Raw genomic sequence first — 22,493 nt, forward strand, 5'->3', positions numbered from 1 at the left:
AAGCCTGCCATTTTGAAGAGGCGGGCCTGATGGCTGGAGGTAGGAAACATGACATCATACATAGATAACAATAAAGACTTTAACTATTATACTGTATAACCAATTAAGGCTCTAAGGAACATGAGGAATCCAAAATAATCCCCAAAGACAAACAATACAATACAGTGTCTTATATACCACAATTTTCTGCAAGGAATCTATGTGGTTTACAATAAGATTTAGAATATGTTCCTTAGTTACATTGTTTACATTAGCATTGGTTTAAGAAGAAGGAGTGAAGGGTAAGAAAGTAATTATAGTGCAAAAAGGTATATCTTCAGTTTCTTCCGGAATTCAAGGTAGTTGATAGGTTGTCTTAGATTTATTGGCACTTTGTTCCAAATGAGAGGTCCTTGGTATTCAAAAATAGTTTCAAATATCTTCTTTCGCCGTACATGTTGAGGAGATGGGAAGGATAGTTTACAGCATTGCATAGTGCATGAATTGAAGAAGGAATGTGGGACTTTAATGCCAGCAGTTAGTCTTTCTGAATTCTCACCATGAATTGGTTCATAGACAATGGCGCGAAAGACAAAAGCGCATGCCAACAATTGAGCGCAGCGCGGAGGTGTGCGCCGCACAAAATTACAGTTTTTAGAGGCTCCGATGGGGGGTTTTGTTGGGGAACCCCCCCAGTTTACTTAATAGACATCGTGCCGGCATTATAGGGGGTTTGGGGGGTTGTAATCCTCCACATTTTACTGTAAACTGAACTTTTTCCCTAAAAACAGGGGAAAAGTTAAGTTTTCAGTAAAATGTGGGGGGTTACAACCCCCCACAACCCCCCACAACGCGTCGCGATGTCTATTAAGTAAAGTGGGGGGTTTTCCCCCCCACACCCAACCCCCGGCTGGAGCCCTAAAAACAGTAATTTAGAGCGGCGCGCGCCTCCACGCTGCGCTCAATTGTCTGGGCGCGCCTTTGTCGCGGCACACTTTTGACCTGACACCCCATGGATCGCTTTGTGGACCATATCATCTGGATCCCCCATCTTATGCAGCAGCAGTATTGAATTAAGTAGTTTCAAGACAGTAAGCTAGTAATATACGAGGAGCCGCTGAAAAATTCTCAGCCCAGCCAAGAAGAGAATGATGTAGAGCCAGGAAACTTACAAGTTATTGCACACTTTTCTTTACATTTTTCATTTCATCCCATCTTACTTTTATCATAATTTAAATGGTTACCAAAAATCAGTGTGATCTCCCCAGGAAATAATCAGTTCAGTACTTAACCACCATAAATCTCCTGGCATTGGCCTGGTTGGTTCGTGGGGTGTCACTGTCACACAACCTGTAACCTGAAAAAGTAGCTCAGCAATAAACTAGTTGCTATGTTCTTTAACCCACACCACAGTTCCAAAAATATACTTAACCACGTCTTTCCCCTCGGCTTTCAATTTACTGCTATCCCAAGAATACTAGATTTGACACCAGAGGTTCAAAAGTTTATTTTGTCACCTTCTTTCTATCAGCCATGGCATGGTGATGTTTGTTACCAATATAATACAACTGGGTAATTGAATAAATTGAATATTGTTCCAAAGGAAATGTAGCACAAACAGCAAAAAAGGAACAATAATAGTTCTTAATACAGTTTCAAAAATGGCGTTTAGAATCCAAAAGTAGAGTAAAATAACTCAGCATAGGGAAAAACCCTTTTATAAACTTTCATAGAATCAATCATTGTACCATCTTGTTAGAATAAATGATTTTTAAATAACTTCATAGATTCATAAGTAATTCTTAAATCTCCATGATGTGAAAATAAAGTCCAAAGTCCAAAGTTTTGTGAAAAGCTAATATAAGTAAACAGATTTAGTTTCAATGTCTCTGCAGCGGTGACCCAGCGGGGTTTGTTACCAGCCAGAGATCTTTGGAAACAGCTATCAACTGCAATTAGAGGCCGAAACAATAAGAATTAATGCTAAGTAAACATCACGTATTCTTACAAATAACAAAAGTACTCTCTTCCACTGCTTGTAAAGTAGGTGTAAATTTCCTTCTTGCGTAATATCACTTTCGTTTCCTTGATACTGTTGCCAGATTAGTAACTTTCACCAGTGTTTGCTTTTGCTCTGTTTGCAAAATATTTTCTGAGATTACAATCTTTGTCAGTTTATAGTTTAAGGCCCTGGATCAAATCCGATCCGTGAGCGATCCAATCCATGGCCGGGGGGGGGGCTGATTCACGAAGCACCCTCATGAAAATGAGGGTGCTCGGAATCACGCCCCCAACCGACCGCCCGGATTGCTCTCCAGCGATCCCGACGCGTGCGCAGACCATCTACTTTGCCTGTAGATTGCGTATGCTCACCGCACTTGAAACTTTCTTTTTTTTTTTTTAGTCGGGAGGAACTTTACTTTTTTATTTTACTTCGCGAGCCCGTGTTTTTTAACCTGCTTTAAACCCATGGGTTAAAACCACAGGCTTGCACTGCAGGGAAGGGCAGGAGAGTCGGGGCAGGCAGAGAAGCAGGAGATCAGGGCTGACAGAGAAGCAGGATCTTGGCAGAGAGCAGGGCGGCAGAAGGCAAGGCAGTTGGAAAGGACCTGAGTGACTGTCCTCAGCAGCCGCTTATTTATGAATCGGTCAGCCCGGTCGGTGTCCCTCATTTTTTTAGTGAATCGCTGCCTGCCTACATTTGAATGCCGTTCCCCCTCATTTGCATGCACGGATTGGAGGATGATCGGGACAGAGGTTAGTGAATCGGGTCAGAAGGAAATCGGGTTGCACAGGGGTCGCTAAGTGGTCGGGACTTGATTAGTGGGCTTAGTGAATCTAGCCCTTTGTCAATTAACCTCTGGGAAAGATGCAAGGACTTAGGATTCTTTGTGATCAAAATTTGAGATGATTTTGCACAAACAAAACAGGGTTATGGTAAAGGTTATAGATTTCAAGAAAAAACTCGGAATTGTGAAACTCAATACTATTATAAACAAACACTTTCACCGAAATGAAAAGATGTCACAAACAAGAAGAAAGCAGCACTGCTATAGTTCCAAAAGGGGAGTTACAGTTAACTGGAGGAAAAAGCCTCAGATAGGAGCCCTTCCACCACCACAATGGTGGTCCAAGGTGGTTGGACGTAACACCTCACTGGCAAAAAACCTCCAGACCGGCTCCCCGTAGTGAAGAACTTAAAGCAGGGCGGCGGTGCAAAAGATAGAGGATAACAATCCACTTATCTACTAGATAAGTGGATTGTTATCCTCTATCTTTTGCACCGCCGCCCTGCTTTAAGTTCTTCACTACGGGGAGCCGGTCTGGAGGTTTTTTGCCAGTGAGGTGTTACGTCCAACCACCTTGGACCACCATTGTGGTGGTGGAAGGGCTCCTATCTGAGGCTTTTTCCTCCAGTTAACTGTAACTCCCCTTTTGGAACTATAGCAGTGCTGCTTTCTTCTTGTTTGTGACATCTTTTCATTTCGGTGAAAGTGTTTGTTTATAATAATTATAAAAGGTTATAGATTTGCCATACTGTCTTTCTGTGGTACAACATAAGAGGTTTACATTTATTATATGCAGATACTGGGGAGTGTGTGGCGCAGTGGTTAGAGTTACAGCCTCAGCATCCTGAGGTTGTGGGTTCAAATTCCAGGCTGCTCCTTGTGCCCCTGGGCAAGTCACTTAATCCCCCATTGCCCCAGGTACATTAAATAGATTGTGAGCCCACCAGGACAGACAGGGAAAATGCTTGAGTACCTGAATGTTATCCACTTAGGCTATAAGTGGTATATAAATACTATAAATAAATAAATACTTTCTCTGTCCCTAGAGGGTTCACAATATAAGTTTTTGCCTGAATCAATGGAGGAGGAAGTGACAGAGTCAGAAAGAGCTGTAGTGAAAACTGGACCCAGTTCCCCAGGTTCTCAGCCCACTGCATTAACCATTGGGTTACTACTCTAGTATTTTCAGCAGAAATGGACTTTTGAAAGTGTCCACCCTGTATGTGGCACTATTACCCATGTAACTTAACCCACAGCAGTTTGCTCATAGGAATTCTATGAGCGTTGGAGCTGTTACCACCATGGTTAGCGCTAAAATCCACGCTACAGTTTTGTAAAAGAGGGGGGGGGGGGATTAGTTATACGGTTAGTGCATACTTTGCATTGTGTTGGGCATACTTAAATTTTTTCTTACTCTGGCCGAGCAGCTTTTTTACATAATAGAAGAGTGTTTTGAACATTTATACTGCTTTATTCTATGTTCTTGAGTGTGTGATACTAATTATATAGAGCCTAAATATACATATGATTCAGCTGTGTGCTGTCTGCATCAGATTTGTATGAGACGATAAAGGAAGCAGTGGTTAAAAGCACTGCACTCTTGATTAGATTCCCAAGCTTCTTTACAAAGTGCCTGTGCAGAGTGAACTGTTTTTCTAGATAATCAGCATCTATTTACTCATATTTGGTCTAACAACCTGATTAATTTGCATACCATGGTTATTCTGAAAAACAGATCTACTCGTGGCTGTCAAACTGTGTGCCGCAAGACACCGGCGCCGGCTGACTGCTTACAGGACATGCCTCTTGTGGTGAGAGGCACATCCTGTAGGCTGTCAGTCGGTGCCGGCACCTCTCCTCATCGCCGGCATCTCTCCTCCATCAGTAACCCCTACCAATGTAAAAATAGGCTCAGGATTGTAGCTGGAGGGCCTCCATGCATGCACAGATGTTACATGATGACATCATGCATGCACGTGATGTCATTGCGTCGATGTCCATGCACTTCTGGATGCCCTCCAGCCAGGGCACCAAGTTTAATAGGCCGCAGCATCAAAAGGTTTGTGGGACACTGCACTAGGCAATAATGTTGGAGTAAGTTCTCATTGTGGAGTAGACGCAGGCAATGTGTAAGAGTAGCATGAAGATTTAAAATCATTCTCAGTACTGTATTATACTGTTTGGGGTGTGGGGTGAATTACAGGACGAGTTACAGGATTTACTGATCAATAGTGCATGAGACTAAGGGCTCCTTTTACTAAGCTGCGATAGGGCTTTAATGCGCGGAATAGTGCGCTAAATGCCACGTGCATTAGGCGCTAACGCCAGCATTGAGCTGGTGTTAGTTCTAGCTGTGTAGCACTGGGTTAGCGTGCGTTAAAAACGCTAGCGCACCTTGGTAAAAGGAACCCTAAGGTTGTGCTTTTTCCCAATGGAGCACACAGTAAACTTTAACCTTGCAGTTGAATTTCCTGTGTTTGGGGTCCTGGTCAAAAACATGTAATTGAAATGTCTAACTTAAGACAATTTCAAATGAACTATATTCAGCAGTGTTGTCCATTTAGATAGCATCAGTGAATATCTATGAACAAGCTGAAATGTCCAAATTAGACATTTCAAGTCAATCCTGTTTGGTGAGATGTACGAGGAGTATGACTAGACTAAATGATAATGCTATTTTACATTTTCCATCACTGAACTCTATTCGATACGCAAAGCTTTACGAAAGGTCAACTGGTTCATATTTGGGATACTTTACCATCTTTTCTAACTCAGGCATCTTCCTAGGTTATATTTTGTAAACATATTACTTCCCCCCCCCTTTTTTTTACAAAACTGTAGTGTGTTTTTTAGCGCCGGCCATGGTGGTTACAGCTCTGACACTTATAGAATTCCTATGAGCGTCGGAGTTGTTACTCTTGTGACCAGTGCTAAAAACTGTGCTACGGCTTTGTAAAAGGGGGGTTAGTTTTTTGATCATTTCTTTTCCTTATTATAATTCATTCTCTTTTGTAAACTGCTTTTCACAAAATCTTGAGATTAAGCAGTAGATTAGATTTCATTAGATTTTTAGCCTTGAGGCACACCACTGGTAACATCCCTTTCTTCAGAGCGATCTCCATTGATCACTACCCTTTGTCGCCTTCCTCTCAACCAGTTCTTGACCTAGCCCGCCACTTTGGGACCCATCCCGAGGGCACTCAGTTTATTTATTAGAAGTCTGTGTGGAACACTGTCAAAGGCTTTGCTTAAATCTAAATACTTACCGGCCTGTAATTCCCTACTTCTTCCTTACTTCCACTTTTATGGAGAGGGACCACATATGCCCTTTGCCAGTCCTCCGATACCACTCCTGACTCTAGAGACACATTGAAAAGATCAGTCAGCAGAGCTTCCAGAACTTCCCTAAGTTCCTTCAGCTCCCTAGGATGTAAACCGTCTGGCCCCATTGCTTTGTCTATCTTTATTTTAGCTAGCTCCTCATGAACACAATCCTCTGAAAATTGATCAGGGTCTATTACTCCTCCATCCCTATTCACGTTTGTCTTCTGCAATCCCACTCCCGGCGCTTCAGCCGTGAACACAGAACAGAAATATCAGTTAAGCAATTCGGCCTTTTCTTCATCAGCTTCTACATATTCCTCTCCTTCACCTTTGAATCTCACAATGCCACTTTTGCACTTCTTCTTATCACTAAAATATCTAAAAAATGTCTTGTCTCCCCATTTTACCGTGTCAGCTATTTTTTTTCTTCCATTTGCATCTTTATTTCCCGACTACAAGACCATCCTCTCTTAACTTTTCCAGATATTTTTGCCTGTCTTCCTCTTTCTGCGATCTTTTGTAGTTTATGAAAGCTAACCTCTTGTTCCTTACCTTCTCAGCTACTACTTTTGAGAACCAAAGTGGCCTTCTTTTCCTCTTACTTTTACTTACTTGCCTCACAAAAAGGTTTATCACCCTTACAATCACTCCTTTCAGTTTTGCCCACCGCATTTCCACTCCTTCCAAACTTTCCCATCCAGACAATAATTCCTTGACGTAAACCCCCATTCAAACAAAGTTAGTTTTTTTAAAGTCTAGAACCTTTGCTTTTGAATGAGCCCTTTCTATACCCATCTTAATATTAAACCGTACCATGAAGTGATCACTGGATGCCAGATGATCACCCACTGTAACATCAGAAACACTTTCCCTGTTTGTAAGAAGTCCAGTATGATCCCATCCCGTGTGGGTTCCATTACCAACATTTAGGTCCTGATTCTTTTAGGGACGCTGAAAGTTAGGTGGCAGTAGGCAGCCTACCACCGCCTAACTTAAATCAGTTTATTTGGCGATAAATGATGCAGTAATTGACCATGTTGTTTAAAACCATTTAAAATCTAACGTGCCGTCCACAGAGGTGCCTATGGTCAAAGTGAGCGCGGCTTATGCCGGAAATGACCGTAGGTGCCAGTGGGAGCACCTGTGGATGTAATTCTCGTGTAAAGTAGGTTCCGGAAACATAGGCCAGTAAACTCTGACCTACATTTCCGGCGTCTACTTTAAATGTGGCCATGATTCTGCAACCAACACTGGTAAGCAGCACCAGTTGCAGAATCCATCCCTTACTGAATTAATATTACAGCTTAGATGTATAAATGGGACCATTCCCAGAATGCCTCAGATCCTATCCAAAATTATCTACTCAGCCCTTAGCAATTTTTTTTAAAAGAACTTTTGAAGCCAATACCACCAATGACCTGCCTAATTGTTTTTGAACATTGTCTTTTTAATATTCTAGTGTGAGGAATAATATATTCCATTGGTGTATTTTATAAGTTGCATGCATCGCTTGGTAACATCCCCATGACACATTCATGTGTACACCCCTTTGCCAGTTGCACACTAACCCCCAGATTCTATATATGGTGTCCAGATTTGGGTGCCCAAATTCGTACATGTAGCCAAGATGCATGAGCAAATTGATTGAGAAATGAGCCTATAACAATAATTGGATGGTTATTGAAGTTAATTGGCACTCATTAAAATTTGCATGTGTATCTGGCCCCTAATTGTACTAGTGCTTAATAGAGAATGACACGGTGACAAAATTCATCACCGTTCCCGTCCCCACGGATAACCGCGGGAAACCATCTTCATGTCATTCTTTAAGGAGAGAGGGAAGAATCAGAGTATGAATGGCCACAGCCACTGACCCGCAAGCTTTGCTTTGAAGAATGCTGGTGTAGAAGGACTGAGGTTGAAATAGACACTAGAAAATGACATGGGATTATTTCCCGCGGTTATCCGCGGGGACGAGAACGGTGATGAATTTTGTCACTGTGTCATTCTATAGTGCTTAACTCAAAAAGGAAGATGGCCATGGACATGTCAGGGGCATTCCAAAACTTTTCACATGTAATTATAGAATATGGCCTCAGTGCGCCTAACTTGGGTACCAGCATTTACACCCAGGTTTCAGTAGGGATAGGTCCAGTGGAGTAGTAAGGAGGGGTGCGGAGAGTGCAGTCTGCCCCGGACGCAGTCTTCCAAAGCGCATGGCGGCACCCCTCCTCCTCTTCGTACTCCCTGCCCGCCCGTTCACTCGCTTCCCGCTCCTCTCCTTGCCACATGTGCCCCTTGCCTAGCCCTGTACCTTTTTTGGCACTCTCTCTGATGTCACTTCCGGGACCCGCACCCAGGAAGTGACATCAAAGGGAGCCGACACCAATGTGGGCAGCATGCTACTCACGCTGGAGAAGTTTAAAAGGTACAGGGAATGGGGCACACCTTGTGGCGGGTGAGGGGCATCACAGGCGCGGGCGTCGCTCACCCTTACTACGCCACTCGATAGGTTTGGTGCCTATAATTAGGTGTGGGAATAAGCACTAAACATGATTCTGTAAAGAGTGCATGCATAACTGCCAATTATTGGAGCTAGCCACGCAATAAGCATTACTATTCTATAAACTAGGTTTAATATTGGAGCTTAAATGTAGACACCAGCTTATAGAATTGCCTTTTTATATTGTAAGTCCTCCAAGGACAGAGAAATGCCTAATGTGCCTAAATCTAACTCGCTTTGAGCTACTACTGAAAAGATGCGAGTTAATTCCCAATAAATAAGAATCATATCAAGTAGTTGGAAAGATCTGTAATTTTAAGATAAATGAAAATTATTTATTTTTCTGTACTTTTCTCTCAGGGGAGCTCAGAATGGTTTACATGAATTTATTCAGATATTCAAGCATTTTCCCTGCCTGTCCTGGTGGGCAATGGTGTACCTGGGGATTGAGTGACTTGCCCAGGGTCACAAGGAGCACTGTGGGTTTGAACCCAAAACCTCAGGGTGCTGAGGCTATAGCTGCGCCACACTCTCCCCCCTAATTAGACAGATCTCTTGTATTTGTCTTCTATTAGTTCAAGAATTTATTTATTTGATTCGATTTCTATCCCGTTTTCCCCAAAGAGCTCAGAACAGTTTACAGGTACAATCTGCCATAGTTACAGTGCAAGGTTGTTCAATTCAAGTTTTTATCCTAACTCGACACGTACTAGGCATCTAATATTTTTTCTTGTAAGTTATTATTCTCATGCATTTTAATTTTCTAGGGAATGACTTCACTTCACTGGGCTGCTTTCCATAATCGTCCCTCACATTCACAAGCCTTATTACAAAAAGGAGCAGATCCAACTTTGGTGGACAAAGACTTTAAAACAGCTCTTCACTGGGCAGTCCAGGTATTTCCATGCAACAAAGTTTTTCTTTCTAATGCTAAATATTGAGTAAACGGTAGATTGTGAGAAAGCTTTTCATATAATAGAGGAGGTGATTTTAGAAGTTCCATTTACATAAGTAAACATCCATTTATATATGCAAATTAGCATACTCTAGCCAGCAGTTTAACCATCCTGTCTAATTGTAACCCCATACCCTGGCATCTTGTTTGTCTTAATTGTTTAGATCGCAAGCTCACTAGAGCAGTTCATAGAGAGTTCACAATCTGAATTTTTGTACCTGGGGAAATGGGGTTTAAATTTTCTTTTGAATAATAACAGCAGCAAATAGAGAAAGAGCAGTGAATCAAACTAAGTTACAAAAACTCAAAAGAGAGGGAACAGAATCGCTTATATCCCCTGCAAAAAGGACCTCATTAATGCTCCAAAGAAGCTAACCCCATTCTGTGGTCGTCAAACTCACAAAGTATTGACTAGAACAGCAAGTATACACTAGTCATAGGTCAAAAAAACTCCATTTGTTAGGGTAGTATTCTAGTCCTCATATACAGCAGGCTGCAAAGTAGTACAATCAACTCGGGACATGGAGGAAACGATCTAGGGGGTCCGGATTTTATGAATGTAAAATCTGGCAACCCTACTCCATGGCCCACCTGAGCTCCATTCCAAAAGAGCCTCTACTTACCATAGGTAAAAGTATCCTTAAACGCCATTATGTGCAGTCTTTGCAATTTTGTACCAGGTCATGTACATGCATAAACCACTCTTCTTTGTGCTTAAATGGATTTGAATATTACATCTTTACTGTTTTATATATGAAATGCAAAAGGTCCGGATTCTCTAATCAGAGCCGATTTTTTAGACACTCGTAAGCACCCAAGCTCAGTTAAAAAAAAAAACCCAAACATTTGTTTAATCTAAATTAGTAACTGAGTTTCAAGGAGTCTACCAGCACTTATAAAATTGGCACCAAAAATACACCTCCATATGCGCTTTAGGCCACTGTGGACGTGGATAACAATGGAAGTGGCGTTAGGCAACCTAAAGCACCTACGTAAGCACGATTCATGACAAAGATAGGCACCAGAAATGTGTGGCTGGAAAACCTTGGCCTACATTTCTAATGCCTATCTTTCCCAGAGGCGTGATTCTCTATACAGCGTTATTGCATGACTGACACGCAATCAGCAGCTGTTTTTTAGGTGGCCATCAATATTGGTGCCGTACAGAGAATCCAGGCCAAAATGCCTAAATCAGGGCTTCTCAACCCTCTCCTGGAGGCTCACTGAACCAGTAAAGAGTCTTCAAGAATGCCACAATGAATATACATGAAATAGATTTGTAAGCAGTGTGTCCCCAATATATGCATATTTATCTCATGTGTATTTGTTGTGGTAGAGAACCAAAGAAAACAGTGAAGGTGACCACAAAGTGCTGGGATTCTTTATTCTTCAAAGAAAAGTCTCCGACACTTACGTGTTTCAGCCTAATGGCCTGCATCAGAAGTCTGAGTGCACATCTTGAACCTAATAGCCCAGCTAATATTGCCATTACCTTGTGGTTATAAAACTCAAAAATTACGACAATTGTGGTGCACATTTGGAGGTTACATATACACTTCTCCATTTGAATTGGAACTCGTGCACTCAGACTCCTGATGCAGGCCACTGGGTTGAAACACGTTTGTATCAGAGTGTTTTATTTGAAGAATAAAGAATCCCAGCACTTTGTGGTCACCTTCACTGTTTTCTTTGGTTTTCTACTGTGAAAAGGTCATCTCTCCTGTTTTTGTCATATTCATCGTGGTAGTCCTGAAACTCCAACTGATTAGGTATGCTTTCAGGAGAAGGTTGAGAATCATTGTGACTATGTACTGCCTTTACTTAACAACAGAAAGGAGCAACAGTGTTCATAAAGGAAAGAAAGCAATTGCACTGTAAGAGGGACAAAGCCCAAAATAAAACAAATATAAAAGGCTGTAATATTCATCAGGCAAAATATAAAACCGCTGAACTCTATAGTAGAGAATGACACGGGGACACATTTTTCTCTGTCCCCGCAGAAACTCATTTTCCTATCCTGTCCCAGATAGTTCCTGCAAACTCTGTCCTCATCTGCACAAACCTGAAACACTTTAAAATCATAAGTGTTTGAGGCTTGTGCAGTTAAGGCAGAGCTCACAGGAATGAGGCAAGGACAGGGACAGCAACAAAACTCTCGGGGACGGAGAAATATTTGTCCCCATGTCATTCTCTACTCTACAGCTAGTTGCCAAAAGCCTACTCAAAATTATTAAACCTGAAGAGATTTTTTTTTTTTGGGGGGGGGGGGGTTGTGTATTTATAATCCACTTTTTTTTTTTTTTTTTTGTATAATATTTCTTTATTGAGCAAACCAGAATATACAGAACATAACAGAGTAAATGGACATCCATCAATCCAGAAAAAAAAAACCGCCCTACCGGGCATACAGTGAAGCACAGTGTGACACACACAATAAAATTTCATACCAAAAAACCCATCCTGAAACATAAAATGTCACGTTACATAAACCAACATCCATAAAAGCAACATTACTACATCATTCCACATCTTTTACATACTAAACATCAGTAATCTAGCTGCAGCATGATTCTGAAAATAAAACAAATTAATCTTGCATACTTCATGAGACAAAACGGGTGACGTTTCAACAATTTGTTAAATTCACCCACCCTTCCTTGTTGCCTAATATAAGATGGAAATTTATTCCAATCTTCTGGTGCTGCACAGGAGAAAACCCCCGCTCTGTCTGCAATCTGACCTCTAGTCGGTGTTGCCAAGTCACACTGCATTGAGGAACGCAACTTCGGTAACGAGATGTAAGAAGTTACACATCGCACCAGGTAACTAGGAGCAATCAGAGTACATTTTTATATGAGGGAGAGCATTCAAGTTTCAAGTTTATTTAAAATTTCTTATACCACCCAATCAAGCTTTCTAGGCGGTGTACAAAAATGCCAAAACAATGCGCCAATTAAAATACAATTTAAACAAAGACAAACCAGGGGAAATGACATTTTTTAAAAGGCATTGACGAACAGGAACAAAAGGGAAGAAGGGTTAGAACTACAATTGATAGAAAGACAGAAAACACTCAAGAGAAAGAATAACATAGGGAGGGGGAACTGAAGGTAGAAACCTTTCTTGAATCTAAATCGTCCTTAAAAAGACAGTTTAAGTTACAAAAGCATCTAGGAAGAGAAATGTCTTTAACTTCACCTTAAAATTGGCAAGAGTTGTTTTTTCACGTAAGTAATTTGGGATACTGTTCCAAAGAGAGGGGGTACTAACAGAGAAAATTGTAGTCCTCATTGTACTGATATGTTTCAATGAGGGGATGGTAAGAAGGTTGTGAGTTGTAGATCTTAAGGTCCTAGTTTGATTATATGGGATGAGTAAGTTATTTATAAATTCTGGCTGGTTATTTGCTCTGGTTTTAAAAGTTAGTAGAATAATTTTATAGGTGATCCTATGTTCTATTGGTAACCAGTGAGCTTTCTGTAAAAGAGGAGTAATAAGGAGCTAAAAAGAATAAAGCTGTATAGCGAGTAAATTCATAGTATGACTTAGCTGTTGGCGGGAACACCCAGATTCTATAAACGGCACCTGAAGTTAGGCACATAGATCAGCATGCTTGGTTGATCTAGATGCCTAACTTGGTAGGTGCCAATGAATTTCAGGTAAGTGTCTAGAGGATTTAGTAACCATTAAGCATTGATGGGCCCATTTTGTGTTGGGGAAGGTTAAATTTCAATTACTTATTCTCCTTTTTCTTATCTCTTTGTATAATCTGGTCTTTTGACTTTTGTAAACCGAGTCGAGCACTGTTTGGAGATGACCCGGTATATAAACCCAAGATTAGATTAGATTAGATTAGATCTTGCGTGTTTTGCATGTAGGTGCCTAAATAGTACTTAGGTGTCAGTATTTAGGCCTAGGAAACCCTGGCATAAATAGGGGCACCTAAAGTTTTGTTGCCTACTAGCGCCTAAGTCCAATTTAGGTGTGATTCTATAAACAGTGCCCAACTCATGATTGATATACACTATGCATCGTGTTCCTCAGCACCTATGTTTTAGGTGCCATTTATAGAATCAGGATCTAAGTGACCAGAACCCAACAAACGAAGTGCCCTATAAGGAGTGTACACAGAATCTAATGCCAACAAACAGCTAGAATCTCCTGCATGAACAGCCTTATGAGCCAAACACAAATATTTAAATATTACACAATATGAGATAGGAAGCCAATTTAGCTGCTTAAAGTAGTGGGGAAACATGATCAAATCACCGCACTCTGCAAAGGTGACCTGAATCATGGAGACAGAGAGAGTCCTAATTTTTCTTTTCAAATAGATTTTGTTGGTCTTAAACAGATATTAATATTTATAAACAAAGAACAATGACTCATAATGAACTTTTCAATATCATTTTATAAGCTATCCACCTTATTATGCGCTACTGGAAAGATAATGCCAAACTAATTATGTCTGAATGGTGGAGTCACCTCTTCTCTATTAGAAAATATAAAGGAGATGCAGCCCTAATAATCTTCTTTAGTAAAATGTCAAATATTTCTTTTGTTCTTATTTCAGAGTGGGAACAGAATTCTGTGTTCCATCATCCTGGATCACCACCAAGGCCAATCCATAATAAACTATGACGATGAGAATGGGAAGACATGTATGCACATTGCAGCTGCTGCCGGTTTCAGTGATATTATCTGTGAACTGGCCAGAGTGGTAGACTGCAACCTACAGGCTCTTGATGTGGATGACAGGTAACCAGAAAAACTTACTGGAGGTGCCACTTCCTGCTGGCTTAAACTAAAGGATCAAACTTTAAACCAAGGCTAACTATTACTTTACTAATTATCTTCCAGGATTTTGGGCTAGATTCACTAAGCATACCGATTGTGTACCGATCAGTTTGCGACCCCATTGTGACCCAATTTCCCTCCAACCCGATTCCCTAACCTCTGTCCCGATCATCCTGCGATCCGCGCATGCAAATGAGGGAGAACGGCATTGAAATGATGGCAGGCAGCGATTCACAAACAAAAACCCTGCAACACTGTCTGGGCTAGCCGATCACATACAAGCGACTGCTGGGGACCAGTCATTTACAGCTTTCCGACTGCCATCTCCTGCTCTGCCTGCTGTCTTTCCAACTCTCTGCCCCCGACTCTCCTGCTCTCTCTGCCCCAACTCTCTGTCACAATTTTCTCCTGCTGCCCTGTTCTGCCCCAAATCTGCTCTAAAGGCTCCTTACCCTGAATCTCCTCTCCTGCTCCTTGCCCTGACTCTTTGCCCCAAATCTGCTCTCTTACTCTTTGCCCCGACTCTCTGCCCCAAATCTGCTCTCCTGGTCCTTGCCCCGACTCCCCGAATCTGCTCTCCTGCACCTTGCCCCAACTCTCTGCCCCGAATCTGCTCTCCTGCTCCTTGCCCCAACTCCCCAAATCTGCTCTCCTGCTTCGACTCCCTGAATCTGCTCTCCTGCTTCTTGCCCCGACTCTCTGTCCCCAAATCTTCTCTCTTGCTCCTTGCCCTGGCTTTCCCCCACAGTGTGAGCCCGTGGTTTTAACATGTGGGTTTAAAGCGGGTTAAAACTACAGGCTCACTGGGCTAGTAAAAAAGTTTTTAGAAAAAAGTTGCGGCTCTTAGACACATGCGCAGATCATCTACAGATGGTCTGCGCATGCGTCGGGATCGCTACAGAGCGATCCCAGCAGTCAGTTGGGGGTGTGATTCTGATCGCCCTCATTTGCATGATGGCAATTCATGAATCAGCCCCCAGGACACGGATCGGATCCCTTATGGATCAGATCCAATCCGTGCCCTTAGTGAATCTAGCCCTTTGATAGGCACTTTATCTTTTTCTAGTCTATTTCCTTGCTTCTGAGAGAAAACAAATGCACTGTTTATAAGAATAGCATGTGGGAGAGAGGGTCTTTTAATGGTACTGTATATGGCAACATAATTATATGTATTCCTTCTGTCAGGGCTGTAATTGTAATGGACTGTACTTTACATGAGCAATCTAATGTGAAAAAATAGAAATGGCTCTTAAGCAGTCATCATTTCAGCACAATGATTATGAATGCACTACCAATGTCTGAAAATTCAATAAAGTTTATATTAAAAAAAAAATGAATGCCTATATTTGTGAGGGTGAGGTGAGTTTTCTAAAGTTTTAATGAAAAGAGTTGCAATAGTATCAAACCACTATATCAAAAAACAAAAATGCATCTCACACTCACTCCGCAGAATGACTGACAGAAATGATAATTTACAAAAGGGGCCTCAAAGCCAGTCGAGATAACGACTCCAGGTACATAAAGCACCTCTAAGGAGTACTTACTCTAATCATCGGCCCACCCCAAAAAACAACCAGGGAGGAAAAAAACTATATAAGTAGAGAAAAAAAGGTCTTTGGCAAAAAACAGGGTGACTGATTTTTTTGTATCTTGGTTTTTGATGATTAGAGTAAGTACTCCTTAGAAGCGATCCCCTCTCCTGATGTCATATCCTCCCCCTTTTCCCTCTTCCCTTTTTTCAAATTTTGTTTTTAATGATGTAATTATCGATTCCCCACTTCCCCTTCTACCCTCAAGCTCATGTCCGTATTTGTAATTTGTCTTTTTAATGTTCACTCTTTCCCCCACCCATAATAATTATTTTAACCTTTCATTTTTTTAGTATTGTAAACTGGCTAGATGCATGTTGATGGTCGGTATATTAAAATTAATAAAACTTGAAACTTGATAGAAACATAGAAACATAGAAAGATGACGGCAGAAAAGGGCTATAGCCCATCAAGTCTGCCCACTCTACTGTCCCATCCCATTAAGTCAGAGTGCTGCTCGACCCACGTAGAGATCCCACGTGGATGTCCCATTTATTCTTAAAGTCGAGCACGCTAGTGGCCTTGATCACCTGCACCGGTAGTTTGTTCCAGTGATCCACCACCCTTTCTGTAAAGAAATACTTCCTGGTGTCACCACCAAATCTCCCTCCTCTGAGTTTGAGCGGTGCCCCCTTGTGACTGAAGGTCCCTTAGGAAAGAATATGTCGTTTTCCATCTCGACACGACCTGTGTACCTGGAGTCGTTATTTCGATTGGCTTTGAGGCTCCTTTGGTAAATTATAATTTCTAAGTCATTCTGCGGAATAAGTGTGAGATGCATTTGTGTTTTTTGATATAGCACGTGTGGAAGGGCATAATCGAAAGGGACGTCGTCCAAAGTCAAAAATAGCCTAAGTCCCATTTTCGAAAGAGACGTCCGTCTTTTGACTTTCAAAAATTGTCCAATTATACGTCCTGAAGATCTGATCGTCCAAGCTGCTAAAATGTCGATCTTTAAAGCACATTTTCGTCCAACTGTCTGTCCAAGTCCAAAACGTCTAGAACAAGCCCTGTTGGACGTGGGAGGGGCCTGCAAAGTGATGGACAGAACACCCAGACAGGGCACCTAAATAGTGGGGTACCTTACAGGGCACTGCTGTGAACTTCACAAACAGGGTGCCATGGCTTCTCCTCACTACAGCTCCCTTATAGGTGACGATGAGCCCCCCCAAACCACCTCCAGAATCCCCTAGACCAGGGGTCTGCAACCTTTAAGACATAAAGAGCCACTTGGACCCGTTTTCGAAAAGAAAAAAAAACTTGGAGCCGCAAAACCATTATAAAACAAATCTAACACTGCATATATTGTTTCTTATCTTAATGCTATCTACAGGATCATGCAGTTAGCTGTCAATCTGAAGAAAAAAAGGACTTTTTCACTTAACAATGTAAAATATATTTTTGCACATTAATAGCTAATTAAAATATTTAATTTAGCTGGTTAATGGGATTTTTGCTCCTGAACCTCTTCCCCTTCCTTTACCTGCAACCTTTGTGAAAATTGTTCGGCGTTTCTGCCGCAATACCACTGTACTGCTAAAAATCACAGATCACCACCATTACTGGGCCAATAAGCACCTCCTCTTCATGTCCCCTCTGTATCTCTATCCTTATTCAGTAGGTCCTGCTTACCCTTTCTCTTCTTTGTGTCACTATCTCCATTTTCAGCTTTCCCCCCCTTTTCCTTTGTTACTGCACCCTGTAGCTAGAATCTTTCCACCCTCCCTCCACTCCGGCCCAGCCCAGTATGAAATATTTCCTTTTGTTTCCCTCCCCTCTCTCTTTCTCTCTCTCTTCTCCTCCCTCACCCACGAGTCCTGCATCTGGCCCTCTCCCTTTTACCTGCACCTGGCAACACCCCCCTGCTCCGCGGCTCTCTTCAGCAACTCGTCAGCAGCGGTGATCAAGACAAGCTGCCGACATCGAGGCCTTCCCTCTACGAGTCTCGCCTTTGTGGAAAAAGAAGTTGAAACAAGCAGAATTGACTTAGAGCCATAGCGCACGAGAGAGACTCCCACGGGGATGAAAACAGCCTACCTAAATTCTGGCGATGCAGGCATGCAGCTTACAAGTCCGGCGTCGCGGCGGGAAATAGCCATGCTGAGCAGTGAGCTCAGCATGTACACAGATGAAAGCCTTGCTTGCTGATTGGTCCGGCGGCACGGCGGGGTGGGGCCGCCGGACCAATCAGCAAGCAAGGCTTTCATCTGTGTACGTGCTGAGCTCACTGCTCAGCATGGCTATTTCCTGCCGCGACGCCGGATTTGTAAGCTGCATGCCTGCATCGCCAGAATTTAGGTAGGCTGTTTTCATCCCCATGGGAGTCCCATGGGCCACACTACCGGAGCCGCAGTAAAGGTGAAAAAGAGCCGCATGCGGCTCTGGAGCCGCGGGTTGCCGACCCCCGCCCTAGACCCACTTATCTTCCACCCCAATAGCCCTTATGGCTGCAGGAGCCACTTATATGCCAGTAAAAAAGGGTTTGGGGGATGTATAGGGCAGTGCACATGTTTAAGTATCAATGCAGTGATTACAGGGGCTTATGGGCATGGGTCCTCCTCTCTATGGGTCCCTAACCAACCCCCAAGATGACTTAAGCTGCCTCTGTGCTGGATGACTAGGCTTTCCTATGCCAGGCGGCCAGGTAATGATAGTCTGGAGGCTGAATTTTAAAGTTGTGATTAAAATTTTTATGGGGGTGGGGGGGTCGATGACCACCAGGGTAGTGTGTGGGGGTCTGTTTTATGTGTTTTCAGTACATATCTGGTAAGTTTAGGTGGGTTTTTGTGACTTGGACATGGTCTAAGTCACAGCGTCCAAGTTCCGTCGATCGTGGAATGTATCACTTTTGGTTATACATGGTGTACGACTAAGTCTAAGCCGGCCCACGTCCCGCCCAACTCCCGCCCTTGACACGCCTCCCGAAACACCCCGTTTAGCTTTGGACGTTGAGCGACACTATGAGGGCCTAAGTCGTTTAGAAATACGTCCAAAACCCAGTTTGATTATCGGCGCTTGGACGTTTTTGAGAAATGTTCGTCCAAGTGCCGACTTAGGCCGGTTTTTGGACGTTTTTCTCTTTCGATTGTGAGCCCCATACTGTATACTCACAAAAGAATGATTTCAAAAATTGCCTTTCCCATTTAGTTTTGTAAAAAGTGTGCTGAATTAGATCAGAAAATGGAAAAGTATATCTGGGGACGTCTGGGTTAATATTAAAAGCAATTTAAGCAAACAGTAATGGTATTTGCTAATTAGAGGAAAAGATCCATTAACTGAAGCACAGCACATTAAAAAACTGTTTTATGTTTCTTGCTTAAAAGCTACCCTTTTTTCTCATTAAAGATTGCTCTAATGAGGTCATTCTTGAAACAGGTGAATTCAGCAAATAAAACACATGACAAAAATATATCTTGGTGAAGGCGCCGGCACCCTTCCTCCACACCCACCTTTTCCCTACCTCATACCTCTTTTAACTTCCCCGGCATGAGCAGTATCACCAACTCACTGCCTGCATCGGCTCTCCCTCCAATGCCACTTCCGTGTCCCACGCCTAGGAAGTGACGTCATAGGGAGATCTGACACCAACAGTGAGTTGGTGATGCTGCTTGCAGCAGGAAAGTTAAAACAGGTACAGGGTAGGGAAAGGGTGCACATGCTTGGCAGGGGAAGGGGCATGGGGGGAGGGAGAAGAGGCCCCACCATCCTGAGCACCTCTCACCCTCGCTATGCCACTGTTTGCAGTGTTGACTTTTCATAGGTCGGGTTGATGTAGCTTGAGTTCTTAACCTGGAGCTAGTATTTATTTATTCAATTTTTTTATACAGTTCTTCCAGGGAAGCTCAGAACAATTTACATGGAATTTTCCCCGTCTGTCACAGTGGGCTCACAATCTAATGTGCCCGGGGCAACGGAGGGATTAAATGACTTGTCCAGGGTCACAGGGAGCAGTGTGGTTGTGAACCCGCAACCTCAGGGTGCTGAGACTGTAGCTTTAACCACTGCACAACACTTCTTTTTTTTAATTCTTTATTGATTTTCAAATTTTGATAGTGCAATACAAATATTACACATGAGCATTATACATAATGCACTTAAAATACACAAAATTAATACATTACCAATCCTTTTCTCCCTCCCTTCCTCACATAACTATTACACTGCATATGCATATATTATTGCAATATTATAGATAAATACCTTTAGCAAACCCAAATACCTTCCCCTCCCCCCACCCACCCCCCTGGATGTGTAAGGAATCTGTAAAAAGGAAAATGCCCAACATTCGTTGCAATTCAACATAGGCATTCAATGGGCTCCACACCTTATACTGCACAACACTTCTAAATGTCTACCTGCACAGTATCTGGTATGAGGTAAATTGTTTTGCTATTGCTGATTTAACACCACAGTTTGGATGTTAAATTGTAATGTGAAACATTCAACTTCTGCTCCTTTTGCTGGGAGCATTTTATTGGTTAATCTTGGAATACCCTTATGAATGAAAATTATACCAATGTGAATGAATACTCTTATATAATTGGACTTCTCTGTGAGCACTTGTGCTCTTCACTCCAGGCCTGGGAAGTATGCAGTTAGATCCTCCTGATGGCCGCCAGCACCAGAGGGTTTAACACTGGTAGAATGAACTGGACATTTTTCTTTTTGTATATGGTTTGACAACTCAGGCTGTTTCACTTTGGTTTTATGTGCATAAAATATATAAATATTAGGTTTGCAAATTGATTAATCGCAATTAAAATTTATAATCACAAAAAGCATCCCCCCTCACATTTCCTTTTATATTTGTACAGTGTAAAATATAGACAGCAAAAGTAAATTCTCAGAACCGACATGTTTTAATTACTAAAATGAAAATAAATCATTTTTCTTACCTTGGTTGCCCGGTGATTTTAAAGACTGAACAAAATAATTAGAAAAATAAAATCACCAAGCAACCAAAGTAAGAAAAATGATTTATTTTCATTTTAGTAATTAAAACATGTCAGTTCTGAGAATTTACTTTTGCTGTCTATATTTGCCACGCCCACTGTACAAATATAGAAGGAAATGTGAGGGGGACACTTTATGCGATTAACAATTTTAATTGCAATTAATCACGATTAATAAATGTGCAGCCCTAATAAATATATATAGTTTGAGTATTTTCATGATTTTGTAATAAGCTTAATTGTTTGGGTCCTGTCAGTTTGATGTATTCTATCACTCCCATCCACCTTATTCCCCAATTATAGTTTTGAGGAAGCAGTGAGCAGGGAAGGGGGGAGGGCACCATCTCATCCCTTGCCTCAGGCAGCAGATTGCCTTGAGCCGCCCTGCTCATTAAGGTTGACTTCAGGGCCTATGTTACAAATAGCCCATGTTCATGCTTCAAAATTCGACCATATCACACCGATACTTCGAGATCTCCATTGGCTGCCAATTGGCATGCGGGTCGAGTTTAAAGTTCTTTCATCGCTATTCAAGATGCTTCAGCTTAACTGTCCGTCAAGTGTTCGTTCTCTACTGCAGTGGCATTGTCCTTTCCATGAGTTACGGTCTTCTGACAAAATTTGTTTAGAGGTTCCGTCATTGGCAGTGGTGAGACATACGGGGAACCGTAAATCGATGCTTTCTGTCCAGGGCCCAATGCTGTGGAATGCCCTACCTTTGTACCAATCCATCATGCTTTTGCATTTCAGAAAAGGGGTGAAAGCTTTGCTGTTTGAGCCATGTGAATGCTTGAGTCGCTCTGTTCTTTTTATACTGTGTTTGTCTTGCTAATTTGTATTTGTTTATAGTATTTAGTATATTTTGTATGTTATTTTGTTCCCCGCCTAGATTTGTGGATAGGCGGGTTATAAATAATTTTAAATATATTGGGATGGATGTCTAGGAAAGTTCATAGAGGGTGAGGAAATTGATTCTGTAAATATATATTACCAAACTTCATGATTATACCTTTAAATATCCCAGTGGAACCTGGGGAAAGAGTAGAGACATATCAAGCAGCTGCAAATTCCTTGCTGTTTTCTGTTGAGCTCTGGGTCAAAGATAATATATAGATATAAAACAACTTATCTATACAGGTAATTCGTTTTCACACAGGATTTTTTTTTATTTTCATTTCTTCTTTAGAACTCCTTTACATTGGGCTGCAGCAGCAGGAAAAGCAGATTGTGTACAGACACTGCTGCAGCTGGGTGTAGACAGCAACCCACGAGATATCAATGAAAACACTCCTCTGACATATGCAGTGTACTGTGGGCACACAGCATGTATCAAACTGCTTTCACAAGAGAACAGGTAAATGAACAATCAATATACAGGTGCTTTCATATTTTTTTTTTTTCTTTCAAGGCCTTTGTTCTCATTTGAGTTATAGGAGAATCAGCCATGTAAACTTCCTTATCCCTTATTTTCTACATACTCACATCAATATTCCCAAGGTGATTTTAACAAGCCGAATGTTGATTAAGGAATCCTTATTGTGGGGTCTTCTAGAACAGTGTCTCGCACACTAAATGTAATGGCCGCGGCTCGAGGCATCTGGAAGT

At 41.9% G+C, this 22,493-nt stretch overlaps 1 protein-coding gene across 1 annotated transcript in view; it reads left to right on the plus strand.

Moving 5' to 3' along the window:
- ANKRD55 (ankyrin repeat domain 55) overlaps positions 1 to 22,493 on the plus strand; it is a 115,693-nt gene that overhangs the window by 38,689 nt on the left and 54,511 nt on the right. Inside the window, exons 6-8 of the mRNA XM_033957663.1 lie at positions 9,363 to 9,491; positions 14,124 to 14,308; positions 22,075 to 22,242. Coding sequence (XP_033813554.1) covers positions 9,363 to 9,491; positions 14,124 to 14,308; positions 22,075 to 22,242 — 482 coding nt within the window. The remainder of the gene's footprint in view (positions 1 to 9,362; positions 9,492 to 14,123; positions 14,309 to 22,074; positions 22,243 to 22,493) is intronic.

Source organism: Geotrypetes seraphini, chromosome 1 (genome assembly GCF_902459505.1).
Source record: "Geotrypetes seraphini chromosome 1, aGeoSer1.1, whole genome shotgun sequence".
In the NCBI taxonomy this organism is placed as follows: domain Eukaryota; kingdom Metazoa; phylum Chordata; class Amphibia; order Gymnophiona; family Dermophiidae; genus Geotrypetes; species Geotrypetes seraphini.